Below are 20,780 nucleotides of genomic sequence, written 5' to 3' on the forward strand. Positions count from 1 at the left end.
CGTGGTCTGCTCGTGCATGATATGGGACACCTCCACCAAACCAAGACATCCACATAACACGCGTTTCTGAACTGAAGAGGGACGACGCCATTGCAGGACACCCCTCGACTGACATATCCGAAAGCATAACGACCACTACTTCCAATGACCGAAGTCAATGCCTTACCTTGATTGCTTCTCTCATTGCCAACCAAAGCCAAGCCCTCGCCTCAGCATCGGGAGTGGGGGAATGACGTGGGCTAGCTTGGCCTAGCCCATCATGGGCTAGGAGGCACAACCCACTAACGCCTGACAGTGTTAGCCACAGTAGGGAGCCCTATTGCCTTTGTACGAAGCCAACCGCATGAGGTCAGATGTACCCACCAGGACTTTCCGCATGACCTCATATAGCTCTCATCAAGGGCATTCATCTTCACATACTTTCAGCACGCTCAAGTATAAAAAAAAGGTAACTCCCCATTAAAGGAGATTCAGAATAGAAAGTTACAACACAACTTACTCATTTACTCTCCACACCTATCTTGCTTCCTTAGCATTTACTTCGAGAGATCTGGTGCATCCGAGGACTATTACCAAGACCCTACCAAAACCCTCTCCTACTTTACACCTTGTACTAACTTGAATGTTGGAGCCTCTGCCGTAGTAGTCAAAGGAATACCTAAAGAGTCCTTGGCCGACATTCGAAACTTGAAGCTCGTTGCCCCCGACCAATCCGTGCGGCAACAAGTTTGGGCCTGAGACCCACCTTATTTACTCATTAGTTATTAATGCTCACCCTTGTCTTATCACTAAAGTTAAAAGGGTAAATACAAAAAACTCCCTGAAACAATCATAAAAACACTACGAAAAACTACCCGTTTGGAGTCGATGGTCTTTAACAACTGCTAAGGTGACGCTCCATCAAAGACCGCCGCCTAGAAAATTAAAATGAATTAAGCAGCGATCTTTATAAACTATAATGATGGTTTTTAATTTTGAACCGCACTTTAACCGGTATAAATCTTTGTTTTTCGTTCCCTTTATTCTAAATATTTGGAGCCCCCGAAACTCCTTAGAAATGGCGGCAAAAGGATTGAGCAGGCTTGTGAGGAGAGGTCTCGGAGGAAGATATCCAGGTATAACATGAGCAAGCTTACCGACTCTATTAGGAGTGGTTGGTCGGTCATTGGATTATTCGTTCTCAATCTCGGCTTTCTTCTCTGATCTTCTAAACCAAAACCCATTTCCACCATCCCGGCGATCACTTGTCCATCTCTTCTAGTTCTTCTATTTTGATTGGTCTGCGATCGATTGCTTCGTCATCGCCCGGTTGCTACAGGGCGGAGATCTCGCCGGAAGAACCCAAGAAGAGAATTAAGAAGCAAACTTCTTCTCCGTGGATGTCGTTGACAGACATAAGCAACCCGGCTTCACCACTGTCGGCCGATGATATCTCGATTTCTGTCATCGGCTCCAATCTCCATGCGTTTATGCTGGCAGAGCTAAGGGTGATCATGCAGAGTTTCTCGTCAAGAAATTTCCTGGGCGAGGGCGGGTTCGGCCTAGTCAACAAGGGGTTCATCGATGACAATTTCAAACCTGGGTTGAAGGCGCAGGCTGTGGCTGTTAAGCTCTTGGCCGTGGAGAGCTTGCAAGGACACCGGGAGTGGCTGGTGAGAATGTACACCAACTCGCTTGATTTGTCTTCATCAATATTCAATCTGATATATGGAAATTATAACTGATTAGTTGAATTAAAGTGAAGGTCTCTCTATGCTCTGGCGTGATGGACCCAACTGGTTGGGCTAAGCCTTCTCTGAATAGATTGGTTGGTTGATTCTCTGGCGCTACTGCATCTTTGCGTTAATTGCTAAATGGACTTTTATGTATTGATTTGCAGGCTGAAGTTATATTTCTTGGGCAATTGAGGCACCCCAATCTTGTGAAGTTGATCGGATACTGCTGCGAGGGCGAGCACTGACTTCTTGTATACGAATACATGGTGCGAGGAAGCCTAGCTAGAGAATCAACTCTTCAGAAGTACGTATGTTCTCCCTTTCTGTAACATCGTTGGATTTGTATATATGGGTTTATGGCCTGTTAGGAATTGGGTGCCCTGTCTTCCTAATCCTCACTACATTTCCATCGAGAGATAAAAAAGAAAACATCTTATATCAAATGCTAATGTAGTTTTGTGCGTTTTATTTCACGGAATTTGACAAAATGATTTACAAGCAAGGGAAGATTCACCATTTGTTACAATTTTTGTCACCCTGTGCATGGCTGTAGACTGTGAACTGTTGCTGGATTTCAGATAACAAGTAATCATTTTAGAGGCATGTCATGCATTATAATCTTCACCAATCTGAACCTCCCCTTGCTTGGAAAATGACTAGCTTATCATGCCTCTACTCAATCCATATCTGCAAGAATTGTTAACAAATTTCCCTGCATACAGAAATTTGCAAGACAATAGTATCTTCAAGCTTGTTGAAGGTGATTATCATGTTCTACCATCACCAAATCACTGTCAACAACTTTACATTTTTTGAGGTAACCCTGCAAAGTCAATAATCTTTTTAGATGATGTTTCACCTAGTGTAAATTCATTGTTTCCAAGTTATACTAATAACGTGTAGTGGTGAGAAAGTTCCACAGGAGAGTTTACCTCCTCTCCTTAAGGTTATGTTTGGTTTGAAGGAAAAGGTAGGGAAGGGAAGGGAAAGACAGGGAAACCAATACAAAGTTTGTAAAGGTTTCCCTACCTTTCCCTTCCTTTCCCTACATTTTCCTTCAAACCAAACATGACCTAAAAGAAAAATACAAGAAAATTATAGAGACAACAGTAATGAAAAATTACAAAACAGCCCAGTACAAACTTTCCCTATTGATCCTTTGTTTGCTAAGAAGGTATTATTGATAATAGATCAATGTTGACCTGGTCCTATTGATGAAGATAGATAAATTCTTGATTGGTGGAACTGTTTAATACTCTCTAAAGTGGGTTATAGAATAAAAGACACGTTGGAAAAAATTTCTTTTCTCTTGTGGACAATATGGACAAGCAGAAATGAGTCCATATTCTAAGCAAAATCCCTAACCCTGTTATGATTGTAGAAAAAGCTAAACAAATATTACTAGACCACAGTCACAGGGTGGGATGGGAGATAGAAACTTTCTTTGGAAAGGCTGGAAAGAGGCTCACAATACCATTTAGTGGGTTGGGAGCAAATCTGCAAACCTAAGTCATAGGGTAGGCTAGGAATAAGACATTTAAAGCTATTGCTTTGCAGTGAGCTGATATGGAAGGGCCATCTTATGCACTCCTGTCTTCAATCTTTATCCATTCAAAGATTGCAGACTATAGATTTGATGACTATTACCAATAATTTAATTTTTTGTTCTATTTTATTTTACTTTATTTTGGTCATCCTGTATCCTCTTTCAGCTAGCTAATGAAAATGGTGCTACTTGTTGATTGTTCTATTAATGGTTGTGTGACACAATTCTCATGTCATAGGTGCTCTCCGGAATTCTCTACAGGATAGGCCAAGTAGGGGCTCCTTTTGGTGATCCTTTCTTCACAACTCCATTTCAAAGCATGTATGACCCGAACATGCTCAGACCAAACGCAATTCCCTTTGGAAATTCAGATATGCATCCTGTTGGATTTAGATATGACCTGAACATGCTTAGTTTCTATATCTAACAACTAATGATTGTGAAGGAAATATGAGAAAGATTCATGATTGCATTCTGATGGAGCGCAATCCGGCCGGTCTTTGCTGTCAACGAATTTGCCTCTGAGCTGGAGCGACAGGGAGCCTGAAACGGGAAAGATGAGAGAACTCCGGGGTAAACCGGTGAGATAACTCCGAAGTTCCAGTTAGTAATCTTTCAAAGGCAAAGTGTAGATCAGATAGCGCAAAGTTCACATACCTTGTTTGTTGGGGGTAGGGGGCCTTTTATAATCACTTCGCGCACTCGCTCCGAGGCCCTTGTCAGGTCGGGTATGATTACTCTTGCATCTGTCAACTCAAGCGTCGTCCTTTCGGCTGGGACAGAACCGTCACTGCCTTTTGTTGGAACTGTCTCTCTAATTGGAGATGGCAGTGTCAGGAGGCGGTGGCAGGTGGCCGTTTGGAGAGCAGCCGTCAAGTGTCAGATCCCAAGTCAGTCTGGTGCACCGCCCTCGATGTACCGAACTGTTACAAGGTAGGCCAGTTCGGCGAAGTATGTCCCGAACTGTTGCATGCAGGCCAATTCGGATTATTTTTCTGGTTTGGGGCCAAGGGTGAGTTCGGGCCCTTAAAGGGAGTTTTGACCGCTGGTTTCTCCCCTCGGTGCTCGCGTTGTAGGCTTGCTTTTGCGCCGAACTGTTGCCTTTGCCACGTGTCGCATAACTGTGAGGTCGGGCCAAATCTTCCTTCATCAATTGCCCCCCACTCCTCGCACCAAGGGTCTTGCCCTGGTGCGAGGAGTTTTGCGAGGTGGTAGGTGGATTAGTCCCGTTCTTCGAATCTTGACTACGCGAGTTGCTTTTGCTAGGGTTCTTCGATTTTCTGGAGTGTCCGAAAAGGAGGGGGACGTGCCTACTACTCATAAATGTTGACAGACGAGGCAGCGCGCGTTTATTTTAAATTTCAAAAATTTGCGCCGCTGGGATGAGACAGCGGGTCATTCAATTTTGAAAAAGTTGTGCCACTGCCGTTCTGAAGGGACGTGCGCTGGCGGTTGTCAGTTGTAGGGAGACGTGTGGCGCGTTTGTCAGTTTTAGAAAGACGTGCGCCGGTGCGACGTCAATTTCAAAAAGACGTGCGCTGACGTTTCACTCTTTCCGGAAAGACGTGCGCCAATCACGTCTCGATCTCAGGGGAGGTGCGGTCAGCGCGAATGTGGGCCGTCTAATCGTCTTTGACCTGCACTGCCGGTTCTTGGTTACTGTAGCTATAAATAGTGGGGGACCTTAGTCGATTTGTCACTTCTGTGGTTTGCTTTTTGAGCTCGTGTCCAAGTTTTTCAGCTCGTGTCTAGGCTGGTTGCTTGGTCTTCAAGGTTTTTGGCTTGTTCCCGTCTCCGGAGCCTTCAAAACTTTCTTCCGGTGAGTACCTTCTTGAATCCATCTCTTTTCCTCGATGTCTAGCTTTGATAGGTCAGACGACTCTTCAAGTAGGACTGACGTAGGTTCTACAAACCGAGCCGTATCCCCCGACTACCTTAGTGATCCTGAGGTGGAACTCGATGATGACTATGAACCCGTAGGTCGGGCCGCTTCGGGTAGTTTGGCGTCTACCTCTCACCGAGGACGGATGCTAGACAGGTTTGGTCCCTCAACCATGACGGCCGAGGGGCTCCAGACTATACTTATGTGTTACAATTTGCCTGGGGGGTATACATATTTCATTCCTTCAGGTAGCTTCCCTTGGGAACACGGTCCTGATGAGATCGTGATTTTTTGAGAGCAACTCGCGGCGGGGTTGCGACTGCCTTTCCACCCTCTTCTCGTCAAAGTTATAAACCACTTCGGTGTTACCATTGGCCAGCTTCATCCGAACTCTATTCGGAACATAGTGGGGACTGTCTCCCTTTTTTCCGATCAGAATTTCCCTTTAGACTTGGAGATATTCTCCTCCATCTTGATGCTCAAGAGACAAGCGGGTTCTCTTCTTGGGGGAAGACGGGCGTATTATCTTTCTCCTCGCCCGGGCTTTAAGCTTCTGCACGATCTTCCTAATAAGGTCCCGGCGTGGAAACGGGACTACTTCGGTGTGCGAAGTGCACAAGGATTGCCCTTTCAGACCGGGTGGGGTGAGGCCGTTCCTGATTCAGGTGTCACTCTTGACAAAGAGACGGTGAAGGGCCTCCGGCAATGGGCACAGCAAGGTTTAAAGTGCCATCAGTACTTAACGGAGGCCAAGCTTATTGCGGCCAGCCTGAGTTTCGGTAGGTTTCTAGTTCTGCGGTTTCTTGCTTGCTTTGTTCCTTCATTTTTTCTGATGTCGAACTCGTTTCTGCAGGTGTGATGGATGCGGAGAGAACTCGTGGGAGACACCTGTTCCAAGGCATGAAGAGGAGGAAGCGGGTCGCCAAGCGAACTCGTACCGAGCTGCCCCCGGATGAGGAGACTCAAGTTCCAGGCCACACGCTGGAGGATCTGCCTAGGGAGCCTGAGGTGACTCCACCGATGCATGAAGCTGTCAGGGCACCTTACGCTGAGACTACTCACACGGGTGCTCCTGCTTACTCCAGTGCTCCTGCTCACTCTGGGTCCGCTCATACGCGAGCTGGGCCCTCGGGCTCGGGAGCTCAAGGGGAGTTCAGGAGCGTGTTGACGCCGAACTACGCTCTTCAGAAGAGTAGGGAGGCTACATTCCTCGAGGAGATCGCGGCGTGGACCGATCTTCCTTTGGATCAGGTCGCCTGCCGGGCCGTAACACATGCTATGGTGGTAAGTCAGATTTCGTCTGCCTTCTTCATTTTCTATCGCTTTTGCTGTTGTTGCTCACTTTTTTCTTTTGGTAGGTGAATTCTTCAATTCACGCCTTAGCAGTCCAAGTGGAGAGGAGTTCGCGACAGGCGCAAGCTGCTGAGGCTGCCACTCATGCTGCTGAAGAGGCTTTTCGTGCCGCCGAGGCGAATACCCGAGCTGCTGAGGCAGCTGCTTATGCTGCCGAAGAAGCTGCTCGCGTCGCCATGGCCAGGCAGGCGATGTCTCAGCGTGATGCCGAGGCCATGGGGGTAGTCGTCAAGCACATGGCGGACTTGAAGTTGAACTTGCAGCATCAAGTCGAATATCTTCAGGAAGACATCATGGAGAAAACGCGGATTTTTTCCCAAGGCATTGAAGACGCCAAGAAGAAGGCCGTTGAAGACTATATTGCCTCTCCGCGTTTTGACGATCTGATGGTGGATTCTTACAAAAGGGGGTTCAAGCTGAGCCGGCGAATGATCCAAAACAGGTACCCCGACCTCGATGTTAGTGCCATATCCACTTCGCGTATAACTCAGGAAATGGCCAATGCTGCCGATGGCGAGCCGGACTCTGAAGGAGAGGCAGGGCCTTCGGGTGTTGTTGAAATGCCTTTTGATGGCGAAGAAGTAGTTTCGGGCATGTAGAGAATTTTTTTTTTTGGAAGTGCCTTCTGATGGCCAATGTACTCTTGTTTCTTGCAACGGAATAGACAATCTTTTTTGCCAAGTGTTCTTTTTCCCGAACTGATTCTTTGTCGAACTGGCAATATGCCACTTTCTTGTCTGGGTTATTGTACTTACGCGACCTGTTTCGACGCTGACTTTTGTAGCGAACTGATTTTTTGTCGAGCTGATAATATGCCCGACTTTTCTTTGCTTGCTTACGCCGAGGTTCCTCTTCGCTCTGCATCATGGCCCTTAGGCCCTTGAAGCGATTCCGTCCACTTCCCTTGGCGGTTTATAATTAGTATCGCCTTAAGTTCACAATGTTCCACGCTCGAGGTACTTGTTTGCCTTCTAAGGTTTCGAACTCGTATGCCCCCCCGAGCGCTCTCTTTACTTTACAGGGCCCTTCCCAGTTTGGTCCAAGTTTGCCCACACTGGGTTCGGGCACCATAATCTTACGAAGGACCAGGTCGCCGACTTGGAAGCTTCGTTGCTTTACTCTGGCATTGTAGTAGCGAGCTACCTACTACTGGTAGGCCGCTGTCCAGTAGGTCAAGGTTGGTACGTAACTCATCTCTGTTTGTCTGATCGTCGTATGTTTCTAGTCGCAATGTTGGTACTTCAACTTCCGCCAGGATCACTACTTCATTGCCGTAAGTGAGGTTGAAAGGGGTTTCTCTCGTGGCGGTTTTTTCTGTAGTTCGGTGAGCCCATAAAACGCTTGGTAGCTCTTCCGCCAACAATCCCTTAGCTCGATCTAGACGTGCTTTCAGTCTGCGCAGGATGGCTCTATTCATAACTTCCGTCTGATCGTTTGCCTGCGGGTGCACGACTGATGTGAAGTTCTGCTGAATCCCCATGTTCTGGCACCACTCTTGGAACTTGATATCCTCGAATTGATTGCCGTTGTCGGAAATTAGTACCCGAGGTAACCCGAAACGACATAGTATGTTCTTCTGAAAGAAGTTCTATATGTTTCGGGCCGTAACTGTTGCCAGAGGTTCGGCTTCTATCCACTTCGTGAAGTAATCCACTGCCACAACTAGGAATTTTCTCTTTCCTGTTGCTGGTGGGAATGGCCCCAGGAGGTCAATGCCTCATTGTGCAAAGGGCCACGGGCTGGCGAGGTATTTGAGGTCGGAAGCAGGCTAATGGTGGATATTGGCGTGCTTCTGACACTTGTCGCATTTTCTGACGAGCTCGACTGCTTCTGCCTTCATCGTTGGCCAGTAGTATCCTTGTCGAAGTGCTTTTTGGGTGAGTGCTCTGCCACCCAGGTGCCCGCCGCATAGGCCTTCATGAGTGTCGCGGAGTACAAACTCGGCTTCGGAAAGTCGCAGGCAACGCAAGTAGGGGAGCGTGTAGGACCGTCGGTACAACCGTTTGTCAATTATGACGTATTTGGTTGCCTGGCGCTGCACCCTCTTGGCCGCAATGCGTTCTGCAGGGAGGGTTCCGTCTAGCAAGAAGATCGCGAGTGGGTCAATCCAGCTCGGCTCTGCTTTGAGGACGGGAGTGACCTCCTCTGCCCCCCCGAGAATACTAGGCCGAGGTAAATCCTCTATGTACACGGTTCTCATGTTGTTGTGACTTGTGCTGGCTAACCGGGACAGAGCGTCGGCCTCAGTGTTCTCTGACCTCGGGATTTGCCTGATGAAGTGTGACTGGAAGTCGAGCAGGGCCTCTTTTACTTTTGCCAAGTATGCGATCATAGAGAGCTCGCGTGCTTCATACTCGCCCGTAACTTGGTTGACCACGAGCTGGGAATCACTGCAGATGACTAAGTGCTTTGCTTTTACCTTTTGCGCTAGGTTTAGCCCGGCTATTAGTGCTTCGTATTCTGCCTCGTTGTTAGATGTCGCAAACTCAAAGTGTTGTGCGTATTCCAATGTTGTGCCGCCCGGGCCGCATAAGACTATTCCAGCCCCATTGCCTTGCTGGTTCGAGGAACCATCTACGTGAAGGATCCAGGGCTCCTTATCCCAGTTCGCATTTCGCCTGACCAGGAAAGAGGCCACACTGGTTGCTACTTCACGGGGTTCAGACTCAATTGGCTTGGGAGCTTCGGGTTCGCCCGAACTGTGGACCTCGGGCTCAACTTATTGGCCTTCGAGGCTGAAAGTGCACTCGGCGATAAAATTTGCCAAAGCTTGTGCTTTAATTGCGGTTTGTGGTTTGTACTGGAGATCGTACTCGCTGAGTTCGATGGCCCACTTCGTCAGCAAGACTTGTCTTAGGGGTTTGTCGGTTAAGACGACGACGGTGTGAGCTTGGAAGTACGGGCGGAGTTTCCGAGCTGATATCACCAGTGCGTAGGCAATTTTTTCTATCTACGGGTACTTCGTTTCTGCTCCCTGCAGAATTTTGATAACATAATAGACAGGCCGATGGACCCGATCTTCTTCCTTTACTAGTACCAAACTGTCCACCTCGTCGCTCGTCGAGAGGTACAGTTCTAAGACCTCGCCCTCATCGGGTCTGGCCAAGGTTGGCACTGTGACGAGGTAGGTTTTTAGCTCGTCGAACGCGAGCTTACAATCTCGGGTCCATTCGAACCCTTTTCCTTTGATTGCCTTGAAGAAAGGCCGTTGCCGGTGTAGTCGATGCACATGCGCCACTTGCCGTTGGCTTTTTTCACCAGCACTGGGTTGGCTACCCAGCTCGGGTAATAAACTTCCCTTATGAAGTCCGCTGCGATGAGCTTTTCGACTTCTTCGTCGACCGCTCTCCAGCGCTCCGGGGCTAAGTTGCGTTTCTTCTGTCTAATGGATCTGACTACAGGGTCAGTGTTAAGCTTGTGAGTTAAAAGGCCAGGGTCAATACTGGGCATATCTGTCGCGAACCATGCAAAAATATCTAAATTTTGGAGTAAGAAACTCACCAGTTCAGTTCGCAAAGGCTCTTTGACGGAGGCACCGATCTGTAGTGTTCGCCCGGATCTGTAGCCGAGGTCGGGACTGTGACTGTTTCCTCAGTGGGCGAAGCTCGTTCCTCGCCCTGCTCCGCAGGCCGCTCCAGTTCGAGGTCATCGGTTGTCTTAGTTTTTCCCTTTAGGGCGGCAACATAGCATTTGCGGGACTCAAGTTGGTCGCCCCGCGCTACACCCACACCAAAGTCCATTAGGAACTTCATTGCCAGATAATAGGTGGAGACCACAACACGCAGAATATGCGTAATTGGTCACCCTATGGCGTTGTATGGGGAGGGGGTTGCTACCACCAGAAAATCGTGGTTGAGTCTTACCGCGCATGGCCATGTGCCGACTTCCACAGGTACTGTTATCTTCCCCAGGGGCCTGACTTCCTCTCCACTGAAGCCCACCAAAGGAGTGTGCACGGGTTTCAACTCGCTTTTCTGCAACCGCAATTGGTCGAACGCCGATTTGAATGGGATGTCCACCGAACTGCCTGAGTCTACCAGTACGCGCTGGACTTCGAAGTCACTGATCCTTAGCTTTATGACGAGCGCGTCGTCGTGGGGATAGTGAACACCTCGCGCGTCGTCTTCTGTAAAAAAGATCGGTTCTGTCTTCGGCCTCTTGGGAGGGTTCTGCTCCTCTCGGGCAGCTTCGCGAACTAATGTCCTTGCTGCCGCCGAAGTGCATCCTGCTACTACCGAACCGCCCACTATCACGTGGATGGTTCCCCGGACTGGCCTTTCTTCTAGGGGAGGTCACTGCAAGACTTCGGCCGGTCTGTTGCTCGGCTCGGGGACATCCTTCTCGTGTTCCCCTTGCCGACCTGCTTTATTACTATTGTCATACTGTACAAAATTTCTCAAGTATCCGCGATTGATAAGTCCCTTTATCTCGTCGCGGAGATTATTACGTTGCTCGGTGCTATGACCGTGATCTTTATGAAAACTACAATATAAATTTTTGTTCCTCTCGTTTGGGTTGCTCTTCAGGCGAGGTGGCCATTTTATGTAGGGGCGTCCTTGATCGTCATCAAGATCTCGGTCTGCCTTGTGTTCAATGGCGTGTAGTCCGTCCGAATTGCTAAGGGTGCTCGGGACGGTTGGCTTGGCTTCGCCTCTCGATTCTAGCTTCTTCTATCGCTAGGGTTGGAGGGCTCGCCTTCTCTTTTTCTTTTTTCAACCCCGCCTTCGGTTCTTTGGTTTATCTCTTCCTCTATTCTCATAAACTTGTCCGCGAGCTTGAGGAAGTCGGCCACAGTTGCTGGCTGGCTGGCCACCATGTGCCATTTGAATTCTTTGTGCGTCACCCCTCTTTTGGCCGTGGTGAGCTGTACCGCGGGGTCTAACCGAGGGATCTGCAAACATGCTTCATTGAACCGTTTGATGTAGCTCCGGATGGGTTCTCCCTCTCTTTGGATTACCCCGAAAATACTTTCCTCGGTTCTGGGACACCTTTTGCTGGTAACAAAGTGCGCAGTGAAGATCTACACGAACTGGGGCCAGCTTCTTATTGACGCGGAAGCTAGGTTTCGGTACCAGGTGCGGACCACCCCTCTGAAGGTGGTGGTGAAGGCCACGCACATGCACGACTCGCTTGCCCTAGCGATGTGCATTTGCGACTGGAACGCGTCGACGTGGTCGTTGGGGTCAAATGACCCATCATACTTGTCTAGAGAAGGGAGTTTGAAATCTCTAGGCAAGGGGACTGCCAAAAGTTCTGTTGAAAGGGGGGAAGAAACTGAGAGAATGGGGACGGTTTTTACCTCACCTGAGCTTGTTTCTTCCTTGCCTCTGAGCTCAGGTAGCATACGGGTAGCAGTTCGGCGGCTACGTCGGCACCTTCTTTTAGTGGGCCTGGTGCTGGCGCTGTTGGCCTCCGTGTTGCCGAGCTTGATTGGCCCGAAATGCTGGCCTGTTGCTAAGGCGCTGAAGAGGTTCTCCGTGAGCGGGAACTCGGGCTTGGAGCGCCGGGGTGACTTCGTGGGCGAGGTTCTTGACCCACCCGCGAGCTGCGAGATGGGGGTGATCTTTCTTTGCTTTCAGCCCGGGGATGAGGCCTGACTATTAGGCGGGTTCTGTGGTCGGGAAGCTTCTCCCTGGTGAGGTCGTCCACCTTGAGGGGAGGCCTTGACCGGCTTTGAAACAGGGTGCCGGGGGGGGAGTAGTGGCTGGTTCAAGGGTAGCTAAGGGAACTGTTGTTGATAATGGTGTTGGGAGAGGTGGTGCTGTTGAAATTGCTGCATTTGGGCCTGCATTGCTCGCATGCATTGCATCAGATCATCTATCTGGTTTTGGCGGGCTGCTAGTGGGGCAGCAGTTGGTTCCACGAAGTTCGTTTCAATGGGGAGTGGAAAAGGAACGTTCAACGAAGGAGTGTTCAGAGGTGCCACCGCCTGTGGCACATTCAAACTTGGGATCCCATCCACCGAAAGGGGGATGGTGAACTGCCCAATGCACACCGCCGGAACACTGAGTTGCTCTCTGGTAGTGGCTGTTTTTGTTCCACGTCCGGCACTGCTGGAGGAGGCTATTTCGGTGTTGGAGTTTTTGAAAGAAGGGTAGGTAAGAGAGATTTAGAGGGAGGCTTTTGGAAGCGTTCCCACAGACGACGCCAATTGATGGAGTGCAATCCGACCGGTCTTTGCTGTCAACGAATTCGCCTCTGAGCTGGAGCGACGGGGAGCCTGAAACGGGAAAGATGAGAGAACTCCGGGGGGAACCCGGTGAAATAACTTCGAAGCTCAAGTTAGTAATCTTTCAAAGGCAAAGTGTAGACTAGATAGCGCAAAGTTCACATACCTTGTTTGTTGGGGGTAGGGGGCCTTTTATAATCACTTCGCGCACTCGCTCCAAGGCCCTTGTCAGGTCGGGTATGATTACCCTTGCATCTATCAAATCGAGCGTCGTCCTTTCGGCTGGGACAAAACCATCATTGCCTTTTGTCGGAACTGTCTCTCTAACTGGAGTTGGCGGTGTCAGGTGGCCGTTTGGAGAGCGGCCGTCAAGCGTCAGATCCCAAGTCAGTCTGGTGCGCCGCCCTCGGGTACGGACTTCCTCGGTGTCAGGCATAGTACGGTTTATTTGGTTTTGGTGCCCTGAGGGCGATGTGGTGGAGTGGTGAGCGAGGCGAAGTCTTGAGTTCGGAGGTATGTAGGGCAGGTCAGTTCAGCGAGGTATATCCCGAACTATTACACAGTAGGCCAGTTCGGCGAATTTTCCCGAGCTGTTACAAGGCAGGCTAGTTCGGCAAGGTGTATCCCGAACTGTTAAGGTAGGCTAGTTCGGCGAAGCATGTACCGAACTATTTCAAGGTAGGCCAGTTCGGCGAAGTATGTCCCGAACTGTTGCATGCAGGCCAGTTCGGATTACTTTTCTGGTTTGGGTCCAAGGGTGAATTCGGGCCCTTAGTAGGGAGTTATGACCGCTGGTTTCTCCCCTCGTTGCTCGCGCCGTAGGCTTGCTTTTGCACCGAGCTTTTGCCTTTGCCACGTGTCGCATAACTGTGAGGTGGGGCCAAATCTTCCTTCATCACATTCGTTTCATGATGGTTATATCCAAAGCTTCTGAGCAAATCACCCCAAAAAAAGTTATATTGCTCTCAATTGATGGGCAAGGAACTCTAACTATTTTCCTTTAATGTTGCAGTACTGCTATGTGGTGTCATTTCATATGCTTGTTGTTACTATTTCTGCACTTCTAACTTTGATATTTGGTGCCAGACCCTTTGAGTTACTGTTAGTAGGCTTGTACAAGCTGCTGATTCAGTTTTGGTATAGTTCTCTTTAATTATTTTGCAATTTTACCTTTATTTCCCTTGTTTTTATTCTTCCCTTTTTAGTGAAATCTCTTCTACATTTACCTGATTGACATGCAAGGTCAACAGCCTTGTGTGAACTTATAGAAGTCGTTCCTTAATTTTGTTTAATGGTTCATTTTCCCCCACTATATTATAAAATGACTTGATTTCTGCATCTTTATCTCTTGATTGAACATGTATACCAGGCCTGTCTGTCTAAAGGTTTGGGTGCGCCAATTATATCTGTGATTGTAGGTTCAAAGAGCTTTATTGCCAAGGTATTGGTGAACTACTTGCAATTACAGTAGTGTCTTTCCTTTGTAGAAATGGATACCCATGCTACATCTCCTGTTGAGAGAATGGGAGGAACTTGGGTACCTTCAGAGAGGCACCATGAGATGTCCTCTGAATCAAAAATCAATTAGATTATTGTAATTAATTAATGTTACTGTACCATGCCAAATAAGCAAATGGATGTAGTTGATATTAGTATCGGATCCTACAGGTTTCTAGAACCAAAGGCCCACCACAAACTAAAAGAAAGGAAAAATATCCAAGTCATAGCTTGTGACATGGAATGCTAGAGCACTACTCATTGGAATTTGATTATTTTGTCACTTTCCCTAACTATATAACTTCAACATAGATTTTGACTATATCTTAATAAAGACTCTTTCTACTAAGTGACCGGCCCTTTGGTAAGATCAAGTGATTAATGCTTCAGCCCCAGTTGAGTCATAAGTTATGAACACCAAGCTCTATCCATGGATATTGAGCTGTAATACCAAAGATTCAAAACCATCTTACAGCAGTCGGCATGCAACTTCGTCATTAGAGAAATGAATAATAAATCTAAGATTAATTAGAAAAATAGGAAACCCCATTTGGCCATTTCATCAAATTGATTAAAAAAAAAAGAAGGAAATCCAACTTTGACCGGTTTGACTGATCGAAAGATTTTAATTCATGCATATAAGTCATCCTACGCTCTCCAGTTTATATCAAGAACATATGCAGGCTATATTATTAATAAATAATTTGCAATTTTCACTTCACAAGGTTCATGATTTTCTGATGGCAAACCCAGATCCTTTAATACCCGTGTAAGATCTTACAACATCATATCTTGTCGTGGAAATTTATAAAGTGGTCGAATTTCTTATGCATTTTTTTTTTCAACCAGAAATTAGATCTGTAGATCACAGGTATTAGGGCTGTTACTCTATTTGCATTGGCTTTGGAAAGATTTAAAACCAAAATGAAGTTGCAGACAAGCAAGAAAAGTTCTGAGTTCCTGGTATCTGTTTCTGAAGAATTTGGGTGCAGCTACAAAATGTTGAGTCTCAGATTAAGTCAGACTTGTAGATGTCATAAGACCACTAGTTTACCTTTAATATTTTGATATTGATTGCATGCAGCTTCATCATATGAATGAAGTAGGTTACCTTAAAGGGAGACAGGGCATGGGTGTTAAATTAGGAAATTTTCAGCCACATAATTCTGCAAGCCAATATCTAGCATATCATGCTTTTGTCATATTCTAGTTGAAAAGTATTTGGAAATACTAGTCATAATTTGGGCAAGAGACACATAAGAACCATGGAATCGACCTACCTGAGTCTTGTTTATATAGTTTGACAAGCTAAGTTTGTTTTCTTTATTCCCGCAGTTCTTCAATCCAAACAGATCCAAAAGGTAGTGTTATTCTGTTGTTTTCGTTGATGTCAAACTGATCCTCAAGCTAATCCTAATAAAATCAGCAGTTAGTTACCATATATTTAAGCATTTTATATCAGAGCATAAGTTTGATATCCACAATTTTCCTTTTTTTTTTTTCATATACTCATATTTGGCTGGCTTTCCTTTCAGGGGAAAATCTGGCAATGATTTTTACTGATTTAGAAAATAATGGGTTATTCAGCTTTAAGACGATTTTCCAGTAGTGTAGACTATAGTGTAGTTTAACCCTAAAGAAAAACTTTGTGTTAATGATTTTTCTCTTGTTTATTTCTGTTATTTTTATTTTGGGAATCATAATCCATTGCTCTTATGTGTTATTGTTGTAATTTATACCTGAGGAAATAACTACCATCACGAAAGACTTTGCTGAACCTGGATCACTTGCTCCAACTGGCTTACACCTTGGTGGCACAAAGTATATGGTGATCCAAGGAGAACCAGAGGCTGTTATTTGAGGGAAGGTGATACTTTCACATCCTTTCTTAACCCATCAACTTCTTTATTTGTATGCTACTAGATGATATTTAAGGCTAAATGTAAGGCACAACATTTCACATTGCTCAAATGGTTATTGCTAATGGGCCCGAAATTCTCAAATGGTAGAGCATCTATTAGATTGATCAAATCTTTTTTTTTTTTTTTTTTTGTGGGAAAATGGGCTAATGGGGTAGCTCTCTCCCAAACCCAGGTGAAGGCAGGATTCAACCTCAAGCCTCTACAATATCCAGCCATACATTACAAGAAAGTTAGTTGGCACCTTCTATCGATGTGCCTATATATTTTGGATGGTCAAAAAGAAGGCTGTATTGATAACATGGAGATGTTCCCGGTGCATGGCTGAAAAGGGTTGTGAGAACGGTGTGAACACAGTTTTGCGAGGACTGAATCTGCCCACCTTTGATGTTGTTTGCCCTTGATAAGTGATGCATTGCTAGTATGCCCTTATGGATGCTATAGAATATTTTAAACTACTATTGATATTCCAATTAATTGCTTAGAATTCAACCTATGTAAATTTTAGTTACTATTCTTATCTTTATAGTTTAAATATTTGAATATAATTCTAATATTTATATGTTTAGATTTTAATATATAAACATATATTAATAGATTTTGATGGAGCGCAATCTGGCCGGTCTTAGCTGTCAACAAAGGAAAGTTAGTAAACTCCGGGGGGAACCCGGCGAGATAACTTCGAAGCTCAAGTTAGTAATATCTCAAAGGCAAAGTATAGACCAGATGGCACAAAGTTCACATACCTTGTTGGTTGGGGGTAGGGGCCTTTTATAATCATTTCGCACACTTGTTCCGAGGCCTTCGTCAGGTCGGGTATGATTACCCTTGCATCTGTTAATTCGGGCGTCGTCCTTTCTACTGGGATAGAACCGTCACTGCCTTTTGTCGGAACCGTTTCTCTAACTGGAGATGGCGGTGTCAGGAGACGGTGGCAGGTAGCCGTTTGGAGTGCGGCCGTCAAGCGTCAGATCCCAAATCAGTCAGGTGCACCGCCCTTGGATACGAACTTCCTTGGTGTCAGGCATAGTACGGTTTATTTGGTTTTGGTGCCATGAGGGCGATGTGGTGGAGTGGTGAGTGAGGAGAAGTCTTGAGTTCGGAGGTATGTATAGGGTAGGTCAGTTCGGCAAGGTGTATCCCGAATTGCACGACAGGCTAGTTCGGCGAGGTGTATCCCGAGCTGTTACAAGGCAGGCCAGTTCGGCGAGGTGTATCCCGAGCTGTTACAAGGCAGGCCAGTTCGGCGAGGTGTATCCCGAGCTGTTACAAGGCAGGCCAGTTCGGTGAGGTGTATCCCGAGCTGTTACAAGGCATGCCAGTTCGGCGAAGTATGTCCCGAACTATTACAAGGCAGGCCAGTTCGGCGAAGTATGTCCCGAACTATTGCATGCAGGCCAGTTCGGATTACTTTTTGGTTTGGGGCCAAGGGTGAGTTCGGGGGAAGACGGGCGTATTACCTTTCTCCTCGCCCGAGCTTTAAGCTTCTGCACGATCTTCCTAATAAGGTCCCGGCGTGGAAGCGGGACTACTTCGGTGTGCGAAGTGCACAAGTATTGCCCTTTCAGACCGGGTGGGGTGAGGTCGCTCCTGATTCTGGAGTCACTCTCGACAAAGAGACGGTGAAGGGCCTCCGGCAATGGGCATGGCAAGGTTTAAAGTGTCATCAGTACTTAACGGAGGCCAAGCTTATTGCGGCCGGCCTGAGTTCGGGTAGGTTTCTAAATCTGAGGTTTCTTGTTTGTTTCGTTCCTTCATTTTTTCTGATGTCGAACTCTTTTTTGTAGGTGTTATGGATGTAGAGAGGACTCGTGGGGGGCGCCTGTTCCAAGGCATGAAGAGGAGGAAGCAGGTCGCCAAGCGAACTCGTACCGAGCTGCCCCCGGATGAGGAGCCTCAGGTTCCAGGCCACACGCCGGAGGATCTGCCCAGGGAGCCCGAGGTGACTCCACCGATGCATGAAGCTACTGGGGCGCCTTACGCTGAGACCACTCATACGAGTGCTCCTGCATACTCCAGTGCTCCTGCTCACTCTGGGTCCACTTATACGCGGGCTGGTCCCTCGGGTTTGGGAGCTCAAGGGGAGTTCAGGAGCGTGTTGACGCCGAACTACTCTCTTTAGAAGAGTAGGGAGGCTACATTCCCTGAGGAGATCGCGGCGTGGACGGATCTTCCTTTGAATCAGGTCGCCTGCCATGTCGTAACACATGCTATGGTGGTAAGTCAAATTTCGTCTGCCTTCTTCATTTTCTATCCTTCTTGTTGTTGTCACTTGTTTCTTTTGGTAGGTGAATTCTTCAATTCACGCCTTAGCAGCCCAGGTGGAGAGGAGCTCGCGACAGGCGCGAGCTGCTGAGGCTACTGCCCATGCTGCTGAAGAGGCTTTCCGTGCCGCCGAGGCGAATACCCGAGCTGCTGAGTCGGCCGCTTATGCTGCCGAAGAGGTTGCTCGCGTCGCCATGGCCAGGCAGGCGATGTCTCAACGGGATGCCGAGGCCATGGGGGTAGTCGTCAAGCACATGGCGGACTTAAGGTTGGACCTGCAGCATCAAGTCGAGTATTTTCAGGAGGACATCAGGGAGAAAACGTAGATTTTTTCCCAAGGTATTGAAGACGCCAAGAAGAAGGCCGTTGAAGACTACATTGCCTCTCCGCGTTTTGACGACCTGATGGTGGATTCTTATAGAAGGGGATTCAAGCTGAGTTGGTGGATGATCCGGAACACGTACCCCAACCTCGATGTTAGTGCCATATCCACTTCGTGTATAACTCTGGAGATGGCTAATGCCGCCGATGGCGAGCCAGATTCGGAAGGAGAGGCAGGACCTTCGGGTGTTGTTGTAGTGCCTTCTGATGGCGAAGAAGTAGCTCCGGGCATGTAAAGAGATTTTTAAGTGACTTTTGATGGCCAATGTACTCTCTTGTTTCTTGCAACGGAATAGACAATATTTTTTCCAAAGTGTTCTTTTTCCCGAACTGATTCTTTGTCGAACTGGTAATATGCTATTGTTTCTTGTCCGAGTTATTGTACTTACGCGACCTGTTTCGGCCCCAAAGGCTCTTGTAGCAAACTGATTTTTGCCGAGCTGATAATATGCCCTAAACTCTTGTATCGATTTCGTCCACTTCGCTTGGCGATTTATAAGTAGTATCGCCTTAAGTTAACACTGTTCCATGCTCGGGGTACTTGCTTGCCTTCTAAGGTTTCGAGCTCGTATGCCCCCCCCGAGCACTCTCTTTATTTTATAGAGCCCTTCCCAGTTTGGTCCAAGTTTGCCCACGGCAGGTTCGGGCACCATAATCTTACGAAGGACCAGGTCGCCGACCCGGAAGCTTCATTGCTTTACACTGGCATTGTAGTAGCAAGCTACCTACTGCTGGTAGGCCGCTGTCCGGATGTGCGCGAGGTCCCTTACCTCATCTAGTAGGTCAAGGTTGGTACGTAACTCATCTCCGTTTGTCCGATCGTCGTATGTTTCTAGTCGCAATGTTGGTACTTCGATTTCCGCCGGGATCACTGCTTCAGTGCCGTAGGTGAGGCTGAAGGGGGTTTATCCTGTGGTGGTTTTTTTTGTAGTTCGGTGAGCCCATAAAACGCTTGGTAGCTCTTCGGCCCACAATCCCTTAGCTCAATCTAGACGTGCTTTCAGTCTGCGCAGGATGGCTCTATTCATAACTTCCGTCTGACCGTTTGCCTGCGGGTGCGCGACTGATGTGAAGTTCTGCTGAATCCCCATGTTCTGGCACCACTCTTGGAACTTGATATCCTCGAACTGCTTTCTATTGTCGGAAATTAGTACCCGAGGTAACCCGAAACGACATACTATGTTCTTCCAAAAGAAGTTCTGTATGTTTCGGGTCGTAACTGTTGCCAAAGGTTCGGCTTCTATCCACTTCGTGAAGTAATCCACTGCCACAACTAGGACTTTTCTCCCTCTTGTTGCTAGCGGGAATGGCCCCAGGAGGTCGATGCCCCATTGTGCAAAGGGCCACGAGCTGGCGAGGTATTTGAGGTCGAAAGCAAGCTGATGGTGGATATTGGCGTGCTTCTGACACTTGTCGCATTTTCTAACGAGCTCGACTGCTTCTGCCTTCATCGTTGGCTAGTAGTATCCTTGTTAAAGTGCTTTTTGGGCGAGTGCTTTGCCCCCCAGGTGTCTGCCGCACAGACTTTCATGAGTGTCGCGGAGTACGAGCTCGGCTTTGGCAGGTCGCAGGCAACGAAGTAGGGGAGCGTGTAGGACTGTCGGTACAACCGTTCGTCTATTATGATGTATTTGGCTGCCTGGCGCTGCACCCTCTTGGCTGCATTGCGTTCTGCATGGAGGGTTCCGTCTATCAAGAAGCTCGCGAGTGGGTCGATCTAGCTCGGCTCTGCTTCGAGGACGGGAGCGACCTCCTCTGCCCCCCCCCCCCCAAGAATACTAGGCCGAGGTAAATCCTCTATGTACACGTTTCTCATGTTGTTGTGACTTGTGCTGGCTAACCGAGACAGAGCGTTGGCCTCAGTGTTCTCTGACCTCAGGATTTGCCTGATGAAGTGTGACTAGAAGTTGAGCAGGGCCTCTTTTACTTTCGCCAAGTATGCGATCATAGAGAGCTCACCCGTAACTTGGTTGACCACGAGCTGGGAGTCGCTACAGATGACCAAGTGCTTTGCTCTTACCTTTTGTGCTAAGTTCAGCCCGGCTATCAGTGC

The 20,780-nt window shown here is 47.7% G+C and overlaps 1 protein-coding gene and 1 long non-coding RNA gene across 5 annotated transcripts; both read left to right on the forward strand.

Moving 5' to 3' along the window:
* The first annotated feature begins 1,036 nt into the window (after nucleotides 1-1,036).
* LOC148879067 (uncharacterized) lies at nucleotides 1,037-16,633 on the forward strand. Of its 4 annotated transcripts, none has more exons than XM_088960455.1 (8): nucleotides 1,037-1,652; nucleotides 1,745-1,778; nucleotides 1,880-2,019; nucleotides 2,438-2,532; nucleotides 3,500-5,922; nucleotides 5,997-6,427; nucleotides 6,502-16,029; nucleotides 16,257-16,633. In XM_088960455.1, the coding sequence occupies exons 5-7, from the start codon at nucleotides 5,619-5,621 to the stop codon at nucleotides 7,093-7,095; spliced, it is 1,329 nt and encodes a 442-aa protein (XP_088816581.1). In that variant the 5' UTR covers nucleotides 1,037-1,652; nucleotides 1,745-1,778; nucleotides 1,880-2,019; nucleotides 2,438-2,532; nucleotides 3,500-5,618; the 3' UTR covers nucleotides 7,096-16,029; nucleotides 16,257-16,633. The 4 variants fall into 4 exon arrangements, with proteins under 4 accessions (XP_088816581.1, XP_088816582.1, XP_088816580.1 ...); XM_088960456.1 differs by lacking the exon at nucleotides 1,745-1,778 and having other exon boundaries at nucleotides 3,500-3,582; nucleotides 3,707-5,922; XM_088960454.1 differs by lacking the exon at nucleotides 1,745-1,778.
* A 183-nt stretch (nucleotides 16,634-16,816) lies between these two features.
* LOC148879068 (uncharacterized) lies at nucleotides 16,817-19,051 on the forward strand. The gene is made up of 3 exons (XR_016104101.1): nucleotides 16,817-17,794; nucleotides 17,869-18,299; nucleotides 18,398-19,051. It is a non-coding gene; the product is annotated as an uncharacterized LOC148879068 (long non-coding RNA).
* The last annotated feature ends 1,729 nt before the right edge of the window (nucleotides 19,052-20,780 follow it).

Source organism: Nelumbo lutea, chromosome 1, assembly GCF_056320005.1.
Source record: "Nelumbo lutea isolate HS-2025 chromosome 1, American lotus-T2T, whole genome shotgun sequence".
NCBI classification, from domain to species: Eukaryota; Viridiplantae; Streptophyta; class Magnoliopsida; order Proteales; family Nelumbonaceae; genus Nelumbo; species Nelumbo lutea.